This window comes from Platalea leucorodia (assembly GCF_965183815.1).
Source record: "Platalea leucorodia genome assembly, chromosome: 6".
In the NCBI taxonomy this organism is placed as follows: Eukaryota; Metazoa; Chordata; class Aves; order Pelecaniformes; family Threskiornithidae; genus Platalea; species Platalea leucorodia.
In genome coordinates, this window is record NC_138828.1 from 9,406,607 (window position 1) to 9,432,143 (window position 25,537).

Sequence of the window (25,537 nt, forward strand, 5' to 3'; positions counted from 1 at the left end):
TTGCTCTGTTGGTAATGTGTAATAGTGAAAAAGTGTTACAACTACATATAATGGAATTTAATTATATTTTCTAGAGACAGGGCTGGGGAGGAGAACCCTAGAAAATTACATGATATCATAATGTCATGTAAAAAATGTGAAGTCTGCAGAGCCAAGTGGTTGAAAGCTAGGAAACGACAGATTTATGGCTATTTGTGCAACTTTAATTCAGCCCTTTTGTACGTACGCAGCATGACATTGTCTTCAGTATTACGTTTTTTCTGAAAGATGCCTGTCGTGTGCAGAGGACAAGATGGACAGATGAGGGTGTATAATTAAGGCTTATTAAGCAACCATAAATCCAGTACTTCGTAACTCTGGAGTACTTGACTTTGCAATATAAATCATGCTCTTAACGTAATATTTTTAAGGTAATGTATGCTTCATTGCGTATTACAGCAAGATACTAACACTATAAGCTTTGGTTTGCAGTTCTTTGGAATCCCATTTAAGAAACTACAGTTTTTCATGGGAGGTACCTTCAGCAGAAATAGTTTATACAAGTGTCTCTTATAGTTATTACTTTTTTATATATATTTATATTTTTATATATACTTTTATACTTTTTTTATATATACTTTTATACTTTTTTTATATATACTTTTATACTTTTTTATATATACTTTATATATGTATATATATATAATATATATATTTGGTATTTCCCGATAATAAAAATGAAAAGAGCTCATTTAACTGTGAATTAAATAAACTTAAGATGCTTTATCAAAGTTCACTTGCATACTGCAAATAATTCTTTTTTTTCTTCAGGTCTAAGTTTGTAGTCCAAGACTGCTATGTTACGTGGATAGACCAGCTATGGATAATTGCTGTAGACTTAAAGATCAGTGTTTTCTTGGTCACATAAACTTTATAAAATATTTAAAAAAAAAAAAAAAAATCATTTCAGGGCCTCTGGCTTCTCTGTTGGTAGGTGAATAGATATGCAAATGCCTAATTGCAATTCCTGCACTTCAGAGTAAATGGAGTACTGCTTTCTTGCCCCATTATTTCTTTACACTCTCCTAAGAAACAGGATTAACCCTGAAGGTTGAGCAGAGGTAAAAGAGGGATTGTAATGCACTTGTTCTCTCTTCATGCCAGGGAAGAATTGTTTCCTGAGAAGTCTTGCCAGTTATGCAGCCCCACATAGTCTCTAATGTTGAGAGACGCTTTGCTGGCATAATCAAGCTCGTTATAACATTTCCTAACAAAAGAATGCTGCCTTCTTCAAGGCATTTGTCTTTAATTTCATTTGGTGAACAGTAAGCGACATTTATCCTGTAGATGTACTGTTCCAGATTTAGTTTACAGTAGTACTTCAAATTAGCAGTGAAGTTATTATACACCTGTGCCATATTGCACAAGAAAAATATAATGATCCTTTCCTAAGCCGCTTTACCCGTATCCAAAGGAGGCATGGTATGCAGATCACATCCGTGTAAACAGTGGCAACTAGAACTAGTAGCTAATTCTTCCGCTTGTGAGCTTTTGGCACCCAAAAATAGAATTAATGAGCTCTAAGACTTGTAAGCTCTATCTACTCAACTATAAAGAAAAGCAGTATTAGAAATCATTTTGGATGCGTGGATGCGTGTGGGGAGTGTCCCATCTGATAATGGTTTCAGTGAGTAAGGTCGATCTTGTCTTTTTTATGTTTTAGTTCAAGGTAGGTATTACGATAACGTAGTTATTTGTACCAGCACACAACTAGACCGTCTTTATGTGCTTGAACTGATTTTGCCAATACCATGTCTTAAAAGGAATAATGTTCATGTTCCTCCTACGTGATAGTGTTACTGGTAGCGCGTGTTTAGCATACTTGCAAAGTAGGTGTTACTGAGTAGCTGTTAAGATAGCTTGGTTCATACAGGCACTGACTTCCTATAGCGTTTCTCTCTGTTTTTATAAGTTCTGAATTAATCTTTAAGAATTCATAGTTGTCTTTCATTGACTGTTTCTTTTTTAATCTTATGTAAGATGCAACGTAAAGCCTCTATTGTCAGTGCACTGTGTTTGAAGATTATAGGTTTTTAGCTAGTTAGCACCACTTTAACACAATTTCTTTTAGCCATTTCTTACGTTGTCAAGACCACACTGTTTTGGGTGTTTTTAAATGTTATTTAGGCTCAGTTTGAGAAATCAGTAAAATAAAAATAAAAAAGGGAAGCTGTTTGATAAGCCAGTAGTTTAGAAAGTCTGTCCAGGTTTGGGTTTTTTGGGTTGAGGGAGGGTTTACACTTGTTCAGAAATGAGCTCCTCCTCATTTATTAATTCCCTTGTCATTGGCCTATGAACTTTTGCCTTGCTTTGAAGACAGCTGATCTTGTATGATGGTATGTGCTGAACCTTGCTAACTCATTAATATATACATATATATATATATATATATGTGATACAGCTGTGACCTTTTGTTACAGTTGTTTTTTCTTTCCCTGGGCAAGTGTACAGACAGCTCTCAAATGAATTTTGTGTAAAGGCCTCAGTTCGTAGTGAGGAGAAAAAAAGGCTCTTTCCAGCCCTTTGTAATTAGACAATGGCAGGGTTTTTTCCAGCTGAGGGACTGATTCAAGAAAAAAAGTTCTTGTCACTAATGAGTATTTGAAAACAGAGCTAATTAAATTGGATAAGAATGAAGAGTTTGCCAGGTCCTGTAATGAAACTTTACATTCTTTTAATCTTGATGAAGGAAAATTTTTTCTAGCGGGTATTGGCACTGGCTGGATGTGCTCAGTGACATAAATAGGAAAGTTAATCATGTCTGTGTTTCTTTTGTTTGTGTAGAAAGATAATTCACTATACTCTTTGCATTGGATATGCTTAATATTATATGCATTATTTCTGGCCCATCATGATTTGGCAGAAAGGAATAAATGTGGGGGAATCATGTGTTTGCTCATTACTGTATTTTTATGTTTGCTGAAACAATTAATATAAAATTTTGAAAATGCTTACATAAAAAAATTATTTTAAAGAACTGGTTAGAAAAATAATTGTCACAAATATTTATCTCTACTGATCTTCAGTTTCAAGATGACTTCTTAAAGGAGTATGCTGACACAGATGGTCAGAGGTTTGGTCATAAAATTGTTAATGGTGTATATGTTATTTCAGCATATACCGCAGTTATATTTTGTGCTATACATGTAAAGCAATTAGGTAGGGTTATATAGAGAGATTGGAGTTTTCATATTCTTATTGTTGGTTTTTAAGAGCTGTCTGATGATGATTTAAATCACAATTTAAATATTGAAAGAACCATACAAATGTTGGCGATCTCTTGGAATCAGATTTGCTAAACAGTGTACTTTAAGCTGTAAAATGCAGTGGCCATACTGTGTGTCATTTTATGTTTCTCCATATAACTAATGATTCTAAATAAGTCCTACTTTTCTGTAAAATAGAAAAGTTAAAACTGCCAGAAACATTCAGGTGCATTTTAGAACTTTCCAGTATGCCCGTGCAGACCACTGCTTGTTTTGATACCATGTGAAAGTATACGATACAAGCTTTTGTGTTTAAAAAAAAAAAAAATTGATGCCAGGAAAAAAAAATGTTATCTTGTTTTCTGTGGGGTATTTTTTTGTGATTTTGGTTTTGGTTTTTTTTGCTTAACTAACAGCTAACTTTCTTCACAGCAAGAAATTCTTTATCAGTACCCCATATCAGAAGCATCCCAAAAACTGAAAAGTGTGAGAGGAATATTTCTCACACTATCTGACATACTGGAAAGTGTTACTGGTACACAGATTATCAGGTAAATGTATTTGACATGTAATGTATTACTGTTTTTATTATTTTATACATATGTGTACAGAAGAACACACATGGGTCATGCATCAAGTTGTAGACAAAACAAGAGTGACCCTACCTGTTAGGCGGCAGTGTTTGAACCAGAACGGCATGCCTGAAGTTGGACTGCTCGGCCTGGGTGTATGTCGATTTGGGGGAATTTCTTTGTCGTGGGTGGCAATGACTAGGATTTTTAGTTCAGTGAAATTGGTTTTAGATCCCTTCTTAGATCTCTTAAAAAATCCTTATCTACACTGGGATTCTGTGGCGCTGTACTATGGCAGACTGGAAATTCTACAACAGCTTCAATAAAATTCTAAAAAATTAAAAAAAAAAAAGGATAAAATGTAATTTGATTAAATTCATGAGTGCCTGCTACACTTAAATTAATTTTATTTCACGTTCAACTTGCAAGACCTGAAAGATTTTTGTATCCACAGACCAGGACTCTAGTAGGAAGTCTAATAAAAATGACTTCTGAGTTTCTGGAGCGGCATAGGAGTGGTGGAGATATGTCAAGAGATTATTGAATATTTAAAGGTAGATGATTTTCTGATGGAATAATTAGAAGTGAGATAGCAGGTATCACTTTTCAGTTTCACACTTCTTTGCATTGAGAATCGGTATTTGAGTTTACATCTCTTGGGGGTCTGAGGCAAGATTCTCTTCTGCACATCAGTGCCTTGTGTGTCAGACACAAGACCTGGATGGGTATAAAAAAGCCAAATATAAGTGGGATTTCAGGCCCAGGAATACCGAGTGCAAGCAGTAGTGCAGTAGTTAACAGCATTAGCAATAATAAGGAATTCCTCAAAAGGCAAAAAGCCTGTTTTATATATTTAAGTTGGGTTTTCCACTGATAAATTTTTCCTTAAAAAAGGAGATCTTGAAGTGCTTTTTAATATTTTTGTTTACCAGAAAATTAATACTGGTTAATTTACTTCTGTTTACATTTGTTTCTTTTTTTTTTTTTTTTTTTTTTCCTCAGACTTGCTGGTATCCTGCTATTTTGCCTAAGAAGTTTTAACATTGTGTTTTTAACCATGCTTATAACTTTCTAGTTAATAAGTTACTAAAAGTCATGTTACTGATTTAATGATCAGTAGGAATGTGGATTGACTCCTTTAGCAGCAGGTGTCAAACAGGCTTTTAATCTTTTGCATATACCAATATTTTAATGCAATGCCACATTAATTAGCACCGAGGTATGTTAACTCCTCTTAAATGCTTATGCATTATTAATGGAAATTCTCCCATATAGAAGCATTTGTGAACACGTCCAGATTTTCAAACCCATCCAAAAGACGAATTAATCCATTGTTTGATCTATACCTATGGTATCATCAGAAAAACAATACAGAAATCCTTGATAACGTAGATTCACCTTTCCTGTTAAGGGACTCAATTTCCCATTTTTGAGTTCTCAAAATATAAAAGCACTTCTGCTGGTCTCTGTGGACAGTCTCATCTCTTAAAAAAAAAATATAATAGATAATCCCCAGCTCTCCTATGAAGCTTTTTCTGTCAGAAGAGTAAATTACGATTGTTGTGTCTGCACATGTATTGTGTATCTTTTGGGATGGGGATGTTTATTTCTTGGTAGTTAATTGCATTATAAATATATAACTTGTTTTGTTTGGAAAGCACTTTTGGTTACATGAAGGATAAAAATTTTCTGGTGACCTGTGGAAATACTAACTTCATTCTTAACTAATGAAATGACACTATTGTTTTATTCAGTACCATCAGGTTTACAGTATAAGTGAAGCAGTGAAGCAAGTTAATCATGGAGCCATATCCTAAAAATTAAATTCTTGCATCTTTCGCGCTTAAACTAAAGTTGCCCTTTTTTCACTTTGCAGCAATGTTATCTTGTTATTTAACATTTCTAACATGATAGTGAGAAAGGTGGGGCTTTGCTATAAATCTAGTGTTCGAGATATTTACAGACCTTGGTTTTAGCAGCAACTTAGTTACATTTAACCTGACGATCTGGTGTGTTCTGTACGGTTTACTGCTCGTTAGAACACTGGCTCTCATTCTGTTTCATGTTCTAATCCACTCTGTGGTTCAAATGAAAGTTCTCTGTGTCTTTCTGGGATTGTTGAGCTTCATAGACCAATTTTCTATGCAAGGAGATAGCATGAGAGTTCAAGCTTATGTTTATCACTCAGGTAATATGTTGAAATACCACTTGGGCTTGTTGTGAAAACATGTTTGGAGTCTTTTAAAATGATTTTGTGAGTGACTACTCTGTTCGGAACCTTCATTAGTACTTCCAGTTACCTCACTGACATCTGAAATGGCATTCATTTTTTAAGTTGATTGTGTTAAAAGCTAGGCAGGAAGAGCTTTAAAGAGCATCTGAATCATTCGGAAGATGACTGTGGCGCTTCAGTAGTGGTTGTTATTCCTTTATATTTGTATACTTGAAAACGTTGCTGCTACTGGTGTGATCTGTTTAGAATAGAAATCAGAGAGTCTTTGAGTTCTGTAATAATGAACGTAATTACTTAGCCCAGTTGCATGCGTGTGATTATACGTGAGCATAAGACTTTGCATATAAAATACATATAAATCATTCTGGCTTATAATGGCGGTCTTTTATAACTTCATAGCATTAACAGAAGTACTTCTGGTTTAATTTTTCTAGTTCCTCCCTTTTCTTATGTGAAAAACTGGTTCAAGTTGTTTACTGGAAAGAATCTGACAAATTGCTTGTAATTGGCCTTCCTGAAGAAAAGTGAGTTTCAAATAAAATGCTTTCTTTTCCTTTTAATTTTATTTTGTTTCCTATTATGTGTCCTCAAATTGTACTCTTCTATCAAAAAAGCAAGAAAGGGAGGGCTTACAATACTATCACTCGTTTCTGTACCCGTGATTCTACTTTTGTGATTGACTTTGTTCCCATCTTTTATATATCCATCATTACAGTTGCTTTTTCATTTCCTCTAAAGGAAATAAGGTCTCGTTAGGTCTCAGAAATATGTGTAAGCTAGAAAACAGTAATTTTCAGTGTTTGGTAAAGTCAAGTCCTCATTAGAGCCTAGTGAATAACAGCAGTAATATTACATATTTATGTGTTCTAGGAGGACTTCCCCCCCCCCCTCCACCTAGCTTTACTACTGTCTGTGTCACCATGGGCAAGTCACTCAAAGGAGATCTCTCATGCGGTCTGATGAAGAATTTTTTGTTTGCACTGTATCCCTAGTGAAGAATAGAGCTCTTCAGAACATGCCTATGCTTAGTCATAGTAAAGATGTTATAAACATAGCTGTATGTTTGAATTTTTATTTTTTAGTGTGCCACTTCCTCAGCTGAGGAACATGATTGAAGATGTTGTCAGGACCTTGAAATTTATGTACCATTCTTTAGACAGGTGAGTTCTTTCAAAAGTTTTCTTTTCAGTCGCTAATTTTTCATTGATGCTCACTGAAAAAGACAGCTAGTAGCATTAATTTTCATGTTTACATGGAATTTCTTTGCACGTTCCTTTACACTTGCACAGAAAAGACAGCATTCTGTTCTTGCCTTTTTGTTTGTCTTAACAGTCTTTGTTACTTCAGAAATTTGTGTCCTTGATTAGGTTAAATCATTCACATAATTTAAGTCACTGTGGATGTCAACAGCACTCTGCAAATGTTATCCTTTGTGTTAAAGTACTGTCTGTAAGCCCTACGTGTGAATCAGTGTTACATTTTTTTATAAACACTCCAGACTTCTCAATTCTATTTGGCAGAGTGACTGTCTGTCTCTGCATTTGGAAATCACCCAGAAAATTTTCAGTCTGAATGTAACCTAAATAAAATTGCCAAGGTAGGCTATTCATATGCTTGCATTCAATTCGGGGTTAAAGTGTGTATGCCATAGAGAAAGAAAACCAATAATGTTCATTTCCAAGAGGACGAGGCTGATCATTGTCTCATCTTCAGTTGCTCTAAGACACCTACTATAATACTATATCGCTTTAGCTTTTCCTTTCTTTGTAGGTACTGCATGGATATTAGCCTAGTGGGTTTTTTCATGTTTAATGTTTTAAAAAAAAAAAAATCCAAATGTAGTATCATGCTGTAGAGAGACTTCTATAGCACAGAGGGTTATATAAACAAGCTACAAGCTTCTCAATGTTATTCTAACTTGGAGTTCATGTTTGTTCAGTGCTTTTTGCCAGGTGGAAAATGTTTCTCGCCTGGATCATTTTTTCAACCTGTTCTTCCAGCGTGCGCTGCAGCCTGCAAGACTCAAGTCAAACGCCAGCCCCACTGCTCAACACTACGATACCTGCAGTACGTTATTCTTAGACAACCTCCCGGGCTTGCGCTGGCTGACATTGCCTCAGGAAATCAAGGTAATGTCATTTTCAGATCTCTTCAGGAAAACTTGTATGTGAGAGGCCAGAAAATTGATGCAGGTATCTTCTGCTGTTATTGTGTAATTTACGTAAGTGCTTTGCCCATCCTAGACCACCCATTTTTGTACAGGATCCTTTATTTAAGTTTGGAACTACACAACCATTCCCACAGGAAACAGATTGCTATTATGAGCGTAGTTCAGCGACTTTAGAGTTATCTAGGAAGAGAACATGAAGACAAAGGAATTAAACTTTATTTTAAAAGTATATATATATATATGCACACACACACATCTCTAACAACTAGCATATGCAGTAAGGAAAGCAGCCTCTGGTATGTAGCTTTAGGTTTGATTTTGACCATTTAAGTATTTTTCCAGGTAAAAAATATTGCTCCAGAAGCCCATATGTAACTTGTAATTTAGGAGAGTTATAAATGGCTGTTGTAGAATCAAAATAAATATCCATACATCATTAGTTTGACACCATACAGGTACAGCTTTTTTGCACCATTTCACTGTGTCTGGTTACCTCCCAATTACAAATTGAGTTGTGCTTTAAGCACTAGTAAGACAAAAGCTAGATCACAGTAAACAGCATTATAGCTTTCAGTCTTAAACCTCATTTTCATGACTTTAAGAAGTTAAAATAGGGATCATTAGGATAATTATTAGTAAAGTAATATTTTTTTTAAATAAAAATAGTAGATTTTATATACGTGTGATGCATAATCCCTGCCAAGTCTTCTCTGAAGTGGTTGTTCATATACACTGTAGAATTGATGTTATTAGACCAAAATAGATAAAGGTGATTTGAAACAATTGTCACAATTTTTGTACAAGAGGAAACAATCCCAAGGAGATTTCAGCAGTGGAGTTGTAAGACCAACACATATTTCATTTGTTCAGAAATATGGTATTATTTGGAATTACATATTCATTTGAATTACACAAAATGAAAAGTGAATTCAGATTGAATTATGCAAAACGAAGTCTGCAGCAGGGGTTGCACCTAGAAAAACTTTGTCTTACTGGGTGGCAGATTCTGTAACACAGTTCCAGCATAGTTTGGCTCTGCATAGATAAGTAAGTCCCAGCCATGTTGTACAGTAGTTGGCAGACAAGCTTATTATAACAGCTTTTATCAATGTAGTAAGTTCTGCGAAGTGAACAGGGTACAATCCTCAGAGAATGCAGGGGACAACTTTTATGAAATTACATTTAGGACAAAAGCTGATAATTGTGTCTTACGTACAGAAAGTTCCTCTGAAATGTTTTTTCTCGTATGATTTTGTTTTTCCTGTTGTATATCCAGATCATCTTTCAATTTCTCTCTCTCTCTCTTTTTTTTTTAAGCCCCTGTGGATATTTTTTTGTTAATTACGGTGTCAAATGTATACTTTAATAACACAACTATGTATTCATTTGTTTAGAAACAAACCAGATGACTTCGCTTACTTCTTCAAAGGGCTTCTAGTTTCCAATTTTTTTTCTCTGTTTTCATGTTACACTTTGTTATAAAGTGATTTAGCATCGCTGCCTAAGGGTTATGCGTTCCATGTAAAGCATTGCTAGAACATGTTTTGATCTGACAGTAGGTTCAGGTGTAGATAGCTGGGTCTCGCTAGGTGCAGTTTGCTCTTTTATTTTCAGTTACACTGGAAGTACAGAAATCAATGTGTGCTTTCAAGACATGGTGATCATGAAATGATTTCTTTTAAGTGTCTCATCAGAAAGACCTTCTGGGACTTTTGTGTAGCACAGAGCAGATGAAAGCTCTCCTTCCCCCCCCACCCCCCCATTTTCTCTGTTTTCTTAAATGAAAAGCTCTATTCTTGGAAGATGGTACAGTCCACTTGGATAAATAAAACATCCACAAGAAATTATTTTGTAGAGCACTAAAGCAGAAATTTAAGCAGGGCTGAAGATGATATAAGCACCCTGTCTCTCTCCTGCCTTTTATTTTTTTCCTTCCAATTTCTGTAAACTCATGAGTATTAATAGTTTTTACGCCCATGTAGGTTTTATTAATGTTTCTTATTTTAATCTTATAGAGGGTTTCTTTCCTAATTAGGTTTTTAGCCTCGTAGCAAAATAAAGTTAAAAATGAGGCAGAATGAGGCTGCTTCACTTTATTGAATTCGTAGTGGCTTGGGGTAGCATCCATCTTGCCTTCTTTCAGAGCTATGATATAACTGACTACAGCTGAGGTGCTAATCCTGAACTCTTCCAATTATTTAACGGGGAAAATCTGGTACTTTAATTCAGCTGCTCGACTTCAGCTGTTTACTTTAGTATTAGATGAATCCTGCTTTAGGACTCCTGTGGCTTCACCTGCATTAACTATAAAGAGAACCTGAAGTGAAAGGACTAGCTCAAATAGAGAACATCTCCACTGTAGGTATTTAATGAAATGCAGTCTCATTCAAGGAACTAAACATATGACTAAGTAGCTAATTGCTATTTAAATCTGCTGTCCTTGAATGAGACAGACATATTGTAAAATTGGACCTCTTTTTTTCTATTTAGAGCAATCATTTGACATATAAAAACTCGTAATACCTATGATTCCAGTTGAGAAGATAATTTTCCATACAGTGCGTATACTTAAATTGTAATTTGGTAATATTTTATATATTGTCCTTCATTCAAGAACTGTTAGATATCAGGCGTTGTAGTAAGGCACAGTAGACTCCTTAGATTATCAGACATTTCACTTCAGGGCCTAAAGTGGATGAAAGAAAGATTCACTGCATTTTTGTTTTCCATCCTTTTGAACATTAGTGAATCTATGATCCATTTTTGCCTTTGTGATTTTTAAATACATTCAACTCCCCAACCAGGAAGTTATTTTCCGTATTATGTGACGGGTTGTTTGCGTATCAGATTTGAGTCAATACGTATATGGCAGTTTTTACAGAATTTCACAGGAAAAAAAAAATTCATTAAGATGAAATGATGTTTAGAATATGTTAGTCTTGTCATGGTAGAGTTTGGTTTTTAATGACTATTTGCTGTGATTTAATGCAAATGAAACAGCTGGGAAATCTTAAACTGAGAGTTTTCTTTCGTGATAGACCCAAAATAAGCTTGTAGATAATATAGTTAAGGCTAGTTCTAATTAGACAATGATTCTAATCTGAGCTGACCATAAAATCCATTACCCAAACTTATTTCATCAGCAACAGCAAAAGGAATGAACATTGTCCTCACTGAAAGTAAAGAGGCTGTACGATGGAAAATTGAAAGTGCTTCTCAGAATGGCTCTGCAAAAGGACTGAGTTTGCGTGTTTAAAATGACCTTACGTCTGCAGTGCCATATTCTTTAACTTACAGGATCTTTATTTGAGGATAATATTAACTAGGACTTTCCTGGTTTTCTGGTTTTTATGTTTAGTAAAATTTCACAAAATTGTACAATTTTCATTGTTTGGAGGGGAAGGGGATGAAGGGGTAAGTCTTTCAACTTTACTATTGACAGGGTTTGCAGAATTACTTCAGGTTTGCTATTATTCAGTAATAGAAGGCGCCACGGACATTGCAAGCTACGCATCAGTCAGTGCTGTTCGTTACCAAACAGATTTCTGTTTGCTGGTGTGGCCTTCTCTTTTCTCCGTAATACGCATTGTCTTCTCCTTTATTTTGATAATGATTTAGTTCTTTCCACCTTGCCCGGTAGCATGTGTCTAGATACATTTTTGCTAAACGTGCTTGAGGCCGCTGTTTGCAACGATTTTAGTCAGACTTCTGCTTTATAATATGTATGTGTGAACACCCTGTAACGTATGTTTTAGCTACAGAAGTACATATTTGTGGAGTGTCTCAGAAAAGTTTCTTTTGTGTCACAACTCCAGAGCTAAGTCTGCTATCCAGGTGAAAAATGTAGAGGTGCGCACATAGTCCTGTGACACGCCCATCCACTCACTTGCAAAATCCATGACCCGTAACTGAAGGGAATAAAACATGTATGCAACACGTAGTTGTAGAATATGGTCAGTCAGCAACCTAATGTATATTTGAAATGCAACTCAGTGCACCTCTAACTGTTCTCACGCATTCTCTTCCTATCCAGGAAATGATACTTTTTTTTTCTTGCAATATTTGGTGATCGAATTTTTTCCCTACATGCTTTTTTCTTTTCTTTTCTCTCAAGTTTCTCTAGCAAGACTCTTATTACGCTTTCGTCTCTAGTTTAGCTTGCAGGTTGTTTCTTGTAAAATTGTAGGTTTTAAAGGGATTTAGAAAACAATGTACTTTGTATTTATGATACAGACATCGCTTTCCAAAATTGTCTGAGATCAGCCACGTTTTCCAGAAAAATATTGTTGTTGCAGAAGATGAAATTTCTAGTTACATTTTGGGGAAGATCTTTATATTCTGTAAGGAATAGAAAACTAAAAATGTCAGTTCTTTGTTGGGCAGAAAGCCATCTATATTTTAACTGGGGAAAAGCTGAGAGACTGGTTAGTTGTCGACTGCCAACAGCCCCGCTGACATTTCTCTGTTTGAAAAACTGGCTGTATTTCAATTAGAGGCAGCCTGTTAATACAGCCCAAGAAGTTTGTAATGATGGGGTTTAGGTTCTTTTCATTAAGTAGCACATTTATGTCATGAACTTCAGTGCCTAGTACCATGTTCTTTAAAGGAAAGTATTTTTAGTAAAACTTATATTAACCAACAGCTCTTGTACTGTTGAGAAATAAGCAAGCTTAAAGCGGTTTCAGTAGAGCAAAGACAATGTGTGAGAAAGTTTTGGCAATTTCCATAGAGACAAAAACTAAATCCATTGTGAAAAAGATTTTTTCTAACACAGCTGGATACAATAGCTCGCCAGATTTCAGCGTTGTCTCTAGCCTTCAAGGGCTAGTCTCTAGACCTCATGTTTTAAAGCACGCTGAAAGTAAGAGTGACATCTCCTTTATACCGAACAGTGGGTTCAGCAGGCACGCAAGCAGAGTTAAAATTTTTACAGTTTCAAAGAAGAAGGAGACACAAAGCAATTAAGAAGGATTTTTCTTTAATCTGATGAATTGAGGTGTTCTTGATATTTGGTATTACTACTGAAAAGTACGTGCAAATTTTTGTCCATTCCCTTTGTCCTTGTGAATCCTAATCTTCTGAGCCTAGCAAGATAAGAGCGAACTATGCTATTATTGTAAGTTAATGTGTTGGAAATCTCTGTTAAAATGTACTGTTTAAATATTTCAGCTGGAAATTGACACAGCACTGAGTGATCTGGAAGCAGCTGACTTTGCAGAGCTGGTAAACATTTGATTTTTGTTGTTTGCATTGCGTGGTATCTCTTTGCCTTGGTGGCATATTCAGTAGTTTAAAAAAGCGCTAATTCCAAACTCATCCACTTTTTTTTAATCAAGTGGGGGTCAAAGCAAAGGTATACTGTGTTATTCTTGTTTTAAGATAGCTCAATTTTACCCATTGTGTTCATCCTGAATTTCTCTCCATGGTTAACATTATAACCGTATTATAATCCTATAGGACTAGTCACTGAAAACCCATGATTTATTATAATTTAAGTCCATGGGATGTCTACAAGGACACTCTAATTTCAACATAGCTGATTGTTGTTATGTTTCTTTTTTCATATAGATATCTGTCTCCTTCCCAAGCAATTGAATAAACCTGAAAACTTCTATGGAGCACTGAGAACTTAATTTTCCAGTTTACAGAAAGCAATGACAAGTTATGCATATTTTCAATGTTGCTAAAGGAGAAGATAGTAATTTACTAAAGTATCACTTGCTGTGCATGCACTTTACTGCACTGTATAGGACAGTGAGGTGTAAACATATTGAAATTTCAGTTTTACTTTCTAATGAAAGAGCTTTCTTAAACTCATGTTCCAGAACAGTTATTTAAAAATTATTTTCTTTATAGGTATATTATAATAGACCATAAAGATAACTTGTTTGATCACATATTTAGCATAACAATTTGGGACATACATCTTCTTAATTACAAAAGATACTTAATGATTCTTAAAACCTAAAATACAAGATAGGCAGACATATAGTCCATCTTGCAAATGAATAAAAAAAAAAAAAAAGAATCGCTGTACTAAACAACCTGGATGATTATTTACAGAGAGCAGTGTTTGTAAGTTGTAGTTTATTGCACAGAAATGGATTGCACCCACTTCATGTAAAATACACTATATCCAACTAAAGATAGTGTTACTAATCTGAGAGCACTGGGCATCTAAATTAAAAGATCAATGAATGTGTATATTTTGGATAAAATGTCAAATACTGGAAAAAAATGCTTTGATTTGAAAGTTTTACTCTAGGAGGGCCCCTGGTGTCAACAGTTATGCTTCAGCTACTTTGCTGTTAAGAACTCTGAGAATTAGCATATCCTAACAAAAGTAGTTCAGGGACAGATAAGAACTAAATAGGAAATCTGTTATTTTGAGCCAAAGATAGTTAGAGAAAATCTTGGTGACACGAAAATCAATAATGGAGGCTAAAAACCTGGTGTTTCACTTACCTGTTCAGTATTAACTGCCGTACTGATAATAAGAAGTGGTCAAAAATGGAAGTATCAAATAAGATATTGATTACAATTGACTGGAATTAGTTTACTTGCATTTTGTCAAGAAAATAAAAATTCAGAATTAAAAATAATATCATGGGTTTTTTTTTTCCCCACAGTCTGAAGATTATTATGACATGAGAAGATTATATACGATAATGGGCTCTTGTCTCTTCTACAAGGTAGTATTAGTGATTAAGGCCTAAAGATTAGGAAAATGCATCTGGAAATCTAACCCAGTCGTGGAATAACTCTTTTCAGAACCTCACAAATATGAAAAAAATGTATGATTGCTTTAAACATGTATTTCTAATAACAGACCTAAAACTCAAACATTGCAACAGAAAAAGTTGATGTTAGGAAGTGTTATGTACTATAGGATCAGTAAGAACAAAATACTTGTTTGAAACTGTCTTATGGGAATTTTGCTGCGTATGATCCAAGGATTGAAGAGAAAGAGTAATAAGAGAGTAGTAAGGGTCAATTCACGTGAGACTGTATAATATTCTAATGGGAATTTTTTTGTTCATTGCCATTTTTTAATAAAGAGAACAGGTGATCTATCTTTAAATCAAAGACGTGAGGAATTGGATGGACAGCTTTTTCACTTAGGCCTCATTTGTAAACTTATTTATCTTTGTTAAATGTAGACAGTATATTCAACAGGATAAAGAAAGGAAGATAACAGCCTTTGCTTTAAGGAAACTTACATTTTAAGGATTTTGTCATGCAGTTCTTCTTTATGCTGGTAGTGTTATGAGACTAAACTGTTAGTGCAAATGGAAGTACAAAGTATCTACCGTGACAGTGCTTTAACTGTAATGCCCTTATTGCTAGAAACACTGTTGTACAGTGTATCGTCTTTGGAAATTTTGTTAATTCCAGTGAAAGCTCAGTATTTTTCATAGGCAGGAAATGAGAATTAAAGCACCTTAACTCTGTAGCTGTTTTGCAAGCTGTTAAAGCCAGCATTTCCCAGCTCGCCTTTGATAACTTGCATATATGCTGATGTTTTATTTGTTTATATTTCAATATTTTGATTCTTCAGATGTGGTGCAAAAGCTCAGTGTTCTCTGTTGTACAACCATACAGCAAAAAGACAGTCTCTGGCCAGAAAGTTTACAATCTCAGTGCATGTGCAGCATGGATATCTCTCTATGAAAAGTACTCTTAAGTGATAAGTGGTGGTGTTGTATTTCTTACTGAATGCACTTCCTTTTCTGTGTTTAATTAAGGGTTACTTGATTGGTAATCACTTGCCAAAAGAAGATCTTATTGATATAGGTTTATATTGTCGGCACTATTGTCTGTTACCCTTGGCAGCAGAACAGAAGATTGGTCAGTTAGTGATATGGCGGGAAGTATTTCCACATCATCATATCCAGCCATGTGAAGTTTCAAGTTTTACAGGATACAGGGAATCTGAAGCAAGATACTTTTTACTGATAGTTGGCTTGGTAAGTTAACGTTTCCAGTATGCCCTTTCTCTGCTCTGTTTTGCTGTTGTGTGTTGTCTATTGTTAAGATCAAAACTTTCCATTAATTTTATTTAGTAATTTTAGAAAATATTCATATTATAGCTGTTTCATGGGATAGAATTTCTCAGAGAGTAGCATTATTTATACATTTGTAAAGCTTGCAAGTTTAAGTATAAATTCGCATTACTTTTATGCCTTTTCACTTCGGTTGAAGATGTTTTCGCTTTCATGATGTATTTTCAGACAACTTCTTTCAGAAATGTGGGGTTTTTTTAAATGTGGACTTTTTTTAAACAACTAATGAGTATGTAAATGATAGCTTGATTAACTTAAATAACATGATAACAGATCTCCTTGGACATGATTTGATTAGAAAAAAATAAGTAACTTCCCTGGCGATGAGGAAGGAGTGTTGAATGTAGTGCTGTATTTTGCCCGAGTATCAGATGAGACATAAATATAATGCAGCACATACTGTATATTAAACCAAAGGCTAATGTTGCTATCTCCCTGTTTACAGAGACACTTTATGCTGTGTGTCCTGCTAGAGGCAGGAGGCTGTGCATCAAAAGCTATTGGGAATCCAGGACCAGACTGTATATATGTAGATCAGGTCAAAGCCACTATACTTCAACTGGAAGGAGTAGATGCCAGCATAGAGGAAAGGCTAGATTCTCCTTCCGTTCCACCTCTGTCTTGTGCTGACTGGTTCCTTCCTGCAACATGTGACAAACTGGAGAGCTTGACCACCTCACCCATCCTAAGCAAGCTACAAAATACTTCCAAATCCGTAACCACTCCGGCAAGCAAACGGACCCCATTTGGTGACTCTTCCTTAATGACACGTAAGCCGAGCCCTACGAGAAGCAATGGAGGACCTGACCACGGTAATGAAGGTCCTGCAGAAGATGAAAGCAGTAACCCACAGTCTGTAGTGGATCAGGTCTGAGAACAAAGACAAAGAGAATTGATAAGGTTCTGGTGGGCTTGGGGGAGGTGGCAATTCTTTTAAAAACTCGCTCAAGCAACTTTTTTTTAAAAAAAGCATACGATAAAAGAATAAATCTAAAAGCCCCTGAATTCAGTAGAAAATACTTCTGTTGCCTTGGGAAGCTTTGGGTCAGCCTCAGAGCCATCACGTTTTTTTCTTTTATCATTGCTTGTAAATATTTGGTTTTTTTCACATGACTAAAGTGGGCACAGCTGCATAGGAATCAGCAGAAATAATTGGACAGTATCGCCAAAATAATAACGGTGTAAACACAAGTTATCAGAACAAATTGCTGTACAGTTGTACCACTACTTCTAACCCACTTTAGTCTAAAATACTGTATATTATAGGCTATATAAAATAGGCTTTTATTAGCCTATTATAAAATAGGCTATTAATAGCCTATCATAAAATAGGCTTTAGAATACATTTGTATAAGTTGATGCAACTGTTTGGGTCTTTTAAAAAAATGCTACATTATTTTCTTCTAAGTAGGTGATTTGTTGGTTTGATTCTGTTTGTTTGTTAACTTTGTATTCTCTGTTAGTTCATCTATCTGCTTGTTTTTCAGGCCACTAGAAAAAAACATACGCTACCAAATCCATTTCATTTAGGAAACCTCAAAAAGAACCTTTCAGAGAAAGATACAGAACTTCTTAATGTTATCAAGTAAGAAATTATTTTTTTTATTAAGTATTGCATTTTTAAGGCCATACTTGGATCATTTTTTGAATATGCACAGATCAGAGAAGTTCCTGCACAATTTTATTCTAACCAAAACTTTGCTATGCAAGGATTCTCAACAGTGAATTAAGATTCTCTTAAATGGCGAGCTAATTAGAAAAGACAGCTGTTTCTCAAGAATATGTCAGTAGAACGTATGCACATGTCCCATATATACGTGACCTTGGAATTTCAAATAAAAGAGTTTTTGGACCCCATATGTGCCTTGTGCCTCCCTGGTATCTCTAGGTAGGTGTACAAAGGGCAAAGAAGCCATGATCTTCCCAGTTCCCACATGTTGCTTGCGACAGCACAGTCTGCTCTGGTGTTTTGTTTGAGCTCTAAAGAAAGCTTTCCTTCCCTGCTCCCTCCGCCCCAAGCTTTTATTTCTCCTTTCCTTTTTCTTTTTTTGGTGAGAATTTTTGAGAATACAAGTGCAATACCTAACTAGTACCATAGTTTTTTGGTTTGTTTTTTTGTTTGTTTGTTTTAAATTGAGTATTAACAGTCCAAATGAGCAGCATTTCCTTGGTGTAGAAATAGGCACCTTTTGAATGTCTGTATCCATTTTCATACTTTATCATAGTAACCAGAAAAACAATTCTGTCTTAAGAAACAAAAATACATGTTGTTTAACTGAAATGTCTTTCAAAATTATTTTAATATTAAATGGATTCTTCTATTTTTTTAAGGTTGACACCTGGTCCTGAGAATACCCTCTTCCACTATCTGTCTTTGGAAACGATGCAAGGAATCTTTATTACTCCAACTCACAAAGAAGTAGCACGGCTTGGCGGCTCCATCCACCCTCAGTTAATTGAGAACTTCTATCGTTGCTGTCTCTCAATTCGTTCCATTTTTCAGGAGTCCATGAGGAAAGAAGTATGGAAGCTTTGTTTTCTGTTTTTCTGTTTACATTCTCAACTCAGTATTTCCAGATTGTTTTCACTTCATTATTTAAATAGTTCACTAGCAGGTGTACGTGCACGTGTGTGGTTGCTTTTAAAGCTCCTGATATTTTTACTGTTATAGGCAGGTTCTTTCTCTGACCGTCCAACCGAGTATGCGTGCAGTTATGTCTCGCTCCCCCACCAAAAATGCCCTCAAAATAAATACTCCGTGTTTCCAGTATAGTATTTTCTTAATCTGTTTCACATTAGGACTCTTGTTGGTAACTTAGCAAAAAGTTTCACGCGCTGGGTTCAAGAACTGTAAGTAGCAAAAGATGGGTTTTTAGCCATTTTAATGCTGGGAGGGGATTTCAGATTGGCAGCAGAAGGAAATTTAGGCCCTCTTTTTTCAAAGAAAATGTTTCATGTGAGCAATGACAGTGCAGTCTCCCCTCACTGTGCTATGTGTCCGAACAGTGACCTGAAGAGGGCCTCTGATGGTGAAGGGGTTGCTCATTCTTCATGTCTTTGCCCTCTGTGCTACACAAGATTGCTTATACACTTGCCATTCACTAATCTCTGTAATAGCTTGTTCACGTGGATGTGTGTCTAGGAGAAGATTGGCTATAAGAATCAATTCCTTCTAATTATCCTGCCAGCTCTCTTGGATTTTAGATTAGGTGGGATGCCCAAATAGGTAAGGCTTTTTCCCTTTACAGAGATACCAGTTCAAGCCTTGCTCTAGGCTTGGGGTAAAGCCTGATCCCGGCTGCCAGAGCTTTATGTGGGTCCTTGGTATTTAGATTAGACTTCCAAATGGACAGATTGGATGTCAGCAACTGCACTGCCTTGTGTTTGATTAAAAATTTCTGTTTACTCCAAATGATCTGTCTGGAGTAAGATGGTAGTAGTAATGCAGAAATCTAAACAGTAGGTATAAGAATCAGTTTATGAGATAATCCATTCAGATCAGACATCTTGTGTTCAATGCCCGCTGTATTTTGCTAATAGTCTGGTTTGCTAATTGCACAGTTGATTTTTATTGACATGGACCAAATTAGGATAACATTTCACCTCTGCTAATTTTGTGACCTGTTTAGTCTTTTGGAAAAGAGAAATAAACAACTGTAAACCTAAGTGGAATACTATCTATCAGATGCATTTTTTAGATCCTAAAGTGACAATCCAAGTGAATTAAATGAGAAAAGGGAAATATCAGTACAAATTGAATGAATGCAGTTTGCAAATAGCAATATAATTTTTCTTAATGTTTTCTTGAAGTTATTGAACAAGTCACTTCTGGTCACTTCACCGATGTGCCTTGTAAATCATCTAGGAATTTTTAAGTGTTAGAAAAATAGGTTAATTTGGTGGATTGTTCTGTCAACTCCATATGACACTGGGGTTTGGCTGAATAAACTTTGGCAATGAGTCATGTATTTTGGGCACTTCCGTTGGGAGATGTAGAAACCCAAAAGCAAGCAGAGAGAATACACAAATATTTATCATGAAATTGCCTTTGGTTACAACTGTTAAATAGACAGTTTATAGTTCAAACCAAAAAAAAACAGAATAAAGAAACTATTCAACCATTAGGTATAGCTCATAAAAAGTGAAAAACTCACGCTTGAAAGTCAAAACTTCTGTTTTGGCCACAGTTACCTCAGCACATGCTTTTCTGGCTTCTTCAGACATGAGCACACTAGGCAGCAGCTGGGTTCCTTCTGCTCTGAAAATCAGAAATAATCGATGAACATGTGCTGCAGAACAAAGTTTCTCTTTTAGAGAAATTTGGGGTAGTGTTTGCATGTTGGCTCCAACAATTAATGCTGAAATTGGCAGGTTGCGTTATGGCATGAGGAGAACGTAAAAGAATGAACAGAAGTTTTCCTTGTTCATAGCACGTGACAAAAAAGTCAAATATAGAAATGTACTATTACACTGCTTTATTCTTTGACGTCAGCTAAACATTGGTATAGTTTAGGATTCAGAGAATTGCACCAATAATGCAAAATTGTCATAAACTGACCAATAATTACTTTTGCCTCACTTTTTGAGAACTGAAAATTCACAAATTACCTTCTAAATGTGTAAAGAAATTTTGAATAAATTTTAAATTGTGCAAAAATAAGCTCTGTAGTTTTAAACCCTAAAATATATGTCACTGTATGTAATAAGCAGCCTTGGCCTCATTTTCTTCATCATCATCTTAGTATTTTTCTTACTCTTAAATAAAATCAGAAGGAAAGACATTTTAATGCATATGGAAGTACAGACCCTCATAGTTCTATCAAATATCCCCTCTTAATACATAATTTTTCTTGAGTATTTTCAGTATGAATAGCATAGTGTAAGATGCGCTAAAATATAAACAAATGTCAGCTGGGAAATTGCATAATAACGACCCCATTTTTCTGGTGGGGAAGATTATTAGACTGAGTACTAACATATTCCTTAAGTCTTTTTCAGTAGCAGTATTAGCAAGAATGGGGTTTGAAACAATTTTGTGTACCAAGGAAAGATCCAGGAAAGGTTAAGTCGTCCATTGTGAAATTTCTTCCACTCTATGAACTAGCAGTAATTTAGAATATGCTCTATGAATTTAATCCAAAGCGTGTTTAGGGAAATTTAAAAGACATTTTCTCAGGCAAATATTAGCGTTTTTTGGTTTGTTTTGTTTTGTTTTTTCTCAAATGAGAAGGTGCATTTCACTTTTTCTTCTACCATTTTTGAGAAATTAAGATACTTGTGACCACTTTTTCTCTTCTAGACCTTCAGCACTCACATCTTCAATAGGCAGATTGAAAGATGTGGTTTATGCTTCTGCATACGGCAGACGGAAGTTCCATGAGTTGGTTTGTTTTTTGGTTTTTTTTTCAAGAAAACCTTTTCTTTCACCTCCTCGGATCTTGTAATTGGAACAGAAGTTTCACTGGCAGATCCAGAGATGCACTGGCTTAACAACTGTCTTAAGACAGATTTGTTTCAAAGGGATTTCCACTCCTCTTTCCCTAATCTCATCTCACTTCTCATGCTTCAAAAAAAAAAAAAAAAAAAAAAAATTTGAAGCTTGGGATTTTTCTCATGATTACATAGACATTTGCAAGAGAGTACTAAGCTTCCTTTGACTTCAATGGGAGAAGAGTTAAACTAGTGACAAACCCTTTCAAAATTCCTGCCGTGTTTAACTCCATGTCCATTCTGGTCTTTTTCCCCTCGCATTTCTGGAGAAAGATACCCTGGCTTTATTGGACTCTGACAGGGCTGTTGAGCAGCGAGACAGAGCAAAGAGAGAAAAGTAGGTTTTGTGCATACAGTTTGATCCTCACCAAACAGCTACCAGGAGTTCTGTTAGAAACACCTGGAACTTTTACAAGGTTTATTCAAAAGCTCTGTACCAAACATAGCTCTAAAAACTTAATGAAACACAGAAATGTCTTTATTTTCTATACATCTTATGCACTCATACTTGAGTAAGAGCAAGAAAACACTCTGAGTAAAATCCTTCAACTGTTTATTTACAAAAAGAAATTCCTGCCTGGCCAAGTTTATTCAATAGGCTTTTACTATCACAGTTCTTAATTAGGGAGGCACACAGAGAAAGAAAGATGAGAGCTTTAGCTGTTGTAACACACTTTTTGAAAGAAGCTGTATTATCTCAGATGGCTTATTAGCGTTCAGCTAGAAAGAAAAAAAAATGAAGAAAGAGAGCACGTGTCTACCTCCAAGTTGTACAACACTGGAAAAGCCTGTTGATGCCGAAGTAACAAAACTGTGGAGAAAAGAATCATGTAAGCAAGTTAGTTATACCTTCTAAGTCTGGCTTTTTGACAGCAGTATCATTCGTCAGAGATTCCTGAAGAAATCACATACTTATATTTGCTACGTTTATGTAAAAATATTTCCTTTGATGCTAACATTTTACCAATTGTTTTATAGAAAAAGAAAAAAACAGGCAGTGGGATTTCAGAATTTAGTACGGCAGCTGAGGACCTAGATCTGGTAAGAGAACATGGAATTTTGTTTGAGTGCTCTCCTGATAACTGGACTGATCAGAAGAAACCACCACCGACAATGAATTACTGGGTTGTGGGGTGAGTTCAAAGACAAATGAATGTATTTCTCCCGAAGTTTTCCATTTTGAATATGCCGCTGTACTCCTTAAGAATAAATTTAACGATAGCACATCACAGAAATACTTGAGCTGGCTGACTGAGGTAGCTTTGATCTGGGATCTGGGAAGCTGCATTGGTGTGACGTTCCACCTGCTGTACAACATAGGTGTGTTAATTCAGGTGAGCACCGTGCCAGCGTGGTAACACCACAGAGCTGGCACCCTTCGCAGTGCTGCGCTGTGCTATGCAGGCGTGCTAAAGTGCTGTAACCACACTCTTCAATACCCTGCGCTTTCTTTGTGCTCCTCGCACTCCTCCTGACCTCTCCATTCCCTGCTTTGCAAGTAAATCCCCTGCCTTGCCTCCATGCATAACGCTGATTCAGTGACACTAGGAAGTAAGGTGAACAATTGTAGTTGTTGGTCGGTTGGTGGTTTTTTTTCATTGGGAAGATCACATCAACCTACCAGTCTATTTAAGATATTTTGGAAGGGGAGTTTTCTTTCCTCAGTTTGCTTTCAGAGTTCTGCCATTATCATTGTAAATGGACCGCAATTTGTGTTGTTATTTAAACTTCAAGTGATTTTCTTATTGATGCAAATAATTATTGCTACATAGGTCAGCCTTATTTGCATGACAGAACAGCATACTGCCCTAGGCATTAAATATTAAGAATATTAAGAATAATACATTTCTTTCCTCCATCTACTGTATTTTGTGCTGTCTACATTTTAGCTGCAGTAAGCAGACAGTCATATTAGAAGTAGTCAACAGGATGTTTCCTTCTTTTCTATGTTCATCTTCTGTATTTGGTATTCCTACTAGATAAATAGAAAGAAAAATGCAAATACCCAGTTAAATGGAAGCTATGCTTTCACCATGTGAAAAACAAATTCAGTATAGGCAGAGGGTGAAAGGAATATAAATGATTATGCTTGATTTAGTCATTAAGTTATAATTATTGACTGGTTCAACTATTGTGCAAATAGAAAAGTCAGAAAACAGCAAAATACATTTCTGAATATGGCATAAGAACTTTTTTCTGATACCACGAGAGGAAATGTCATCCACAGGTAATTCTATTGGCCAAGAATAATAATGTAGCAATTCTCTAACAGAGCTTTTGTTCAACCTTTTTGCCTTCAAGTCAGATGTTTAAAAAGAAAAGCAATTGTTTCCCACCATGAATGTACATAACGGCAGTTTGTGTGCTATCCTTGGGGTTGGAAAAGTTAAAATCTTCAATTTAAACATTTAAAAATGTTTACACTGCTGTTGATATCTTTTTAGAAAATATTTTTTCAGTCTCTGCATTATCAAAAAATGTGTTCCGTCAGCGGCAGTCCATTAGTATTTGCGGTGCTATAGGCTATGCTGTACTGCTACCCACAGTTACGCACAGGTATTAACAGCTTTCCTATTTTAGCTTTTTCCCTAAAAGAGCTGCTTAGTTTGACAAGTGGTAATGTACCTACCCAGATGTATTAAGTTTAAAAATCAGTAAATATGTGAATACTGGGGCTTGCTCCCAAGTACCATTATAGCAGCTCATAGCCCGGAAACTTGGATTACTGCGAACACACCAGTACCATACAAATAGATCCTGAAGAATTTTTTCCGTACACGGTCTTGAGAAAACTGAGTAGAGAATAACTTGATTTAAAAATCCAATGTATTGAAAGTAGTAAGATAATGCAGGAGAGCCGCAGAAATTTGCTAGCTGTCTTACACAGCAGTTGTTTTTAACATCTTAGTGAAACCTCAGAGTACAACCAGAATACATCAAACAGTTGAGAAGAAAAAGCTAACACCTATGATAATTTTCCTTTTTTTTTTTTATTTTTTTATTTTTTTCCCCAGGAGACTCATTCTACATCCAACACCTCAGGAGTGTTATGTCTGTTTTCATGACTCAGTCACAGAAGCTGCTGTTGAACTGGCCTTTAAACTGTCCTTCGGCTTAGCTACGTAGACGAGCTTCCTGGACATTCAGCCATCCTACGGGGTGTTGTCATCTCTTTAAAGTACTTCAATAGAAAGAGAAATTAACTCAATTGTGGTGCCCACCCATGGCATACCTTGGAAATGCTTTTAAAAAAAAAAAAAACAACCAACCCTACCTTGTGGTAATGACACAGGTAAAACTTCAGTGATAATTCCAATGACCTCATCAATTGAATACTTTAAAAGATTTCAGAGAACCAAAGTTCTTATCTTTACATATTGCCCAATTATTTATCCTGATCATAACTTTATTATATGAAAACATCACATAATTGGTACGTTCACTGCTGTTCAGTGTATAATATGCAATGTAAAATGATAAGCTGATATCCTCAAAGTACTCTCTGAATATCTGGCAATTGGTGATGGAGGGGGAAAAAAAAAAGTATCCAGTTAGTTAAAATTTTGTGCCTCTAAGGGCACAGAAAATACTGAATGTTTTCAGTAACATTGTGTTAATCAAAACAGAAAGAAATCTTTTTGCCAATTCATGGCACTTAGCCACACAAAACTAATGGCTTACTATTTTTTGCCAGCATGGTCTCCTGCACACTTGAGCACTATAGTGTAGCTGATGTTTTACTTGACTTCATGAGTTTAACAAAT

At 35.6% G+C, this 25,537-nt stretch overlaps 1 protein-coding gene across 2 annotated transcripts in view; it reads left to right on the forward strand.

Annotated features, from left to right (window-relative positions):
* Positions 1-25,070, forward strand: part of INTU (inturned planar cell polarity protein) — a gene marked incomplete at its 5' end in the record, with an annotated part of 49,279 nt that extends 24,209 nt beyond the window's left edge. Inside the window, 12 exons of one of the 2 annotated variants that reach the window (XM_082316573.1) lie at positions 3,678-3,796; positions 6,485-6,574; positions 7,133-7,210; positions 7,990-8,179; positions 13,390-13,443; positions 14,850-14,912; positions 15,966-16,187; positions 16,729-17,151; positions 17,771-17,868; positions 18,615-18,804; positions 22,752-22,906; positions 24,788-25,070. In XM_082316573.1, the coding sequence (XP_082172699.1) occupies positions 3,678-3,796; positions 6,485-6,574; positions 7,133-7,210; positions 7,990-8,179; positions 13,390-13,443; positions 14,850-14,912; positions 15,966-16,187; positions 16,729-17,151; positions 17,771-17,868; positions 18,615-18,804; positions 22,752-22,906; positions 24,788-24,899 (1,794 nt within the window). In that variant the 3' untranslated portion in view covers positions 24,900-25,070. The remainder of the gene's footprint in view (positions 1-3,677; positions 3,797-6,484; positions 6,575-7,132; positions 7,211-7,989; positions 8,180-13,389; positions 13,444-14,849; positions 14,913-15,965; positions 16,188-16,728; positions 17,152-17,770; positions 17,869-18,614; positions 18,805-22,751; positions 22,907-24,787) is intronic. The other variant, XM_082316574.1, reaches the window with a different exon arrangement.
* Between the last annotated feature and the right edge of the window lie 467 nt (positions 25,071-25,537).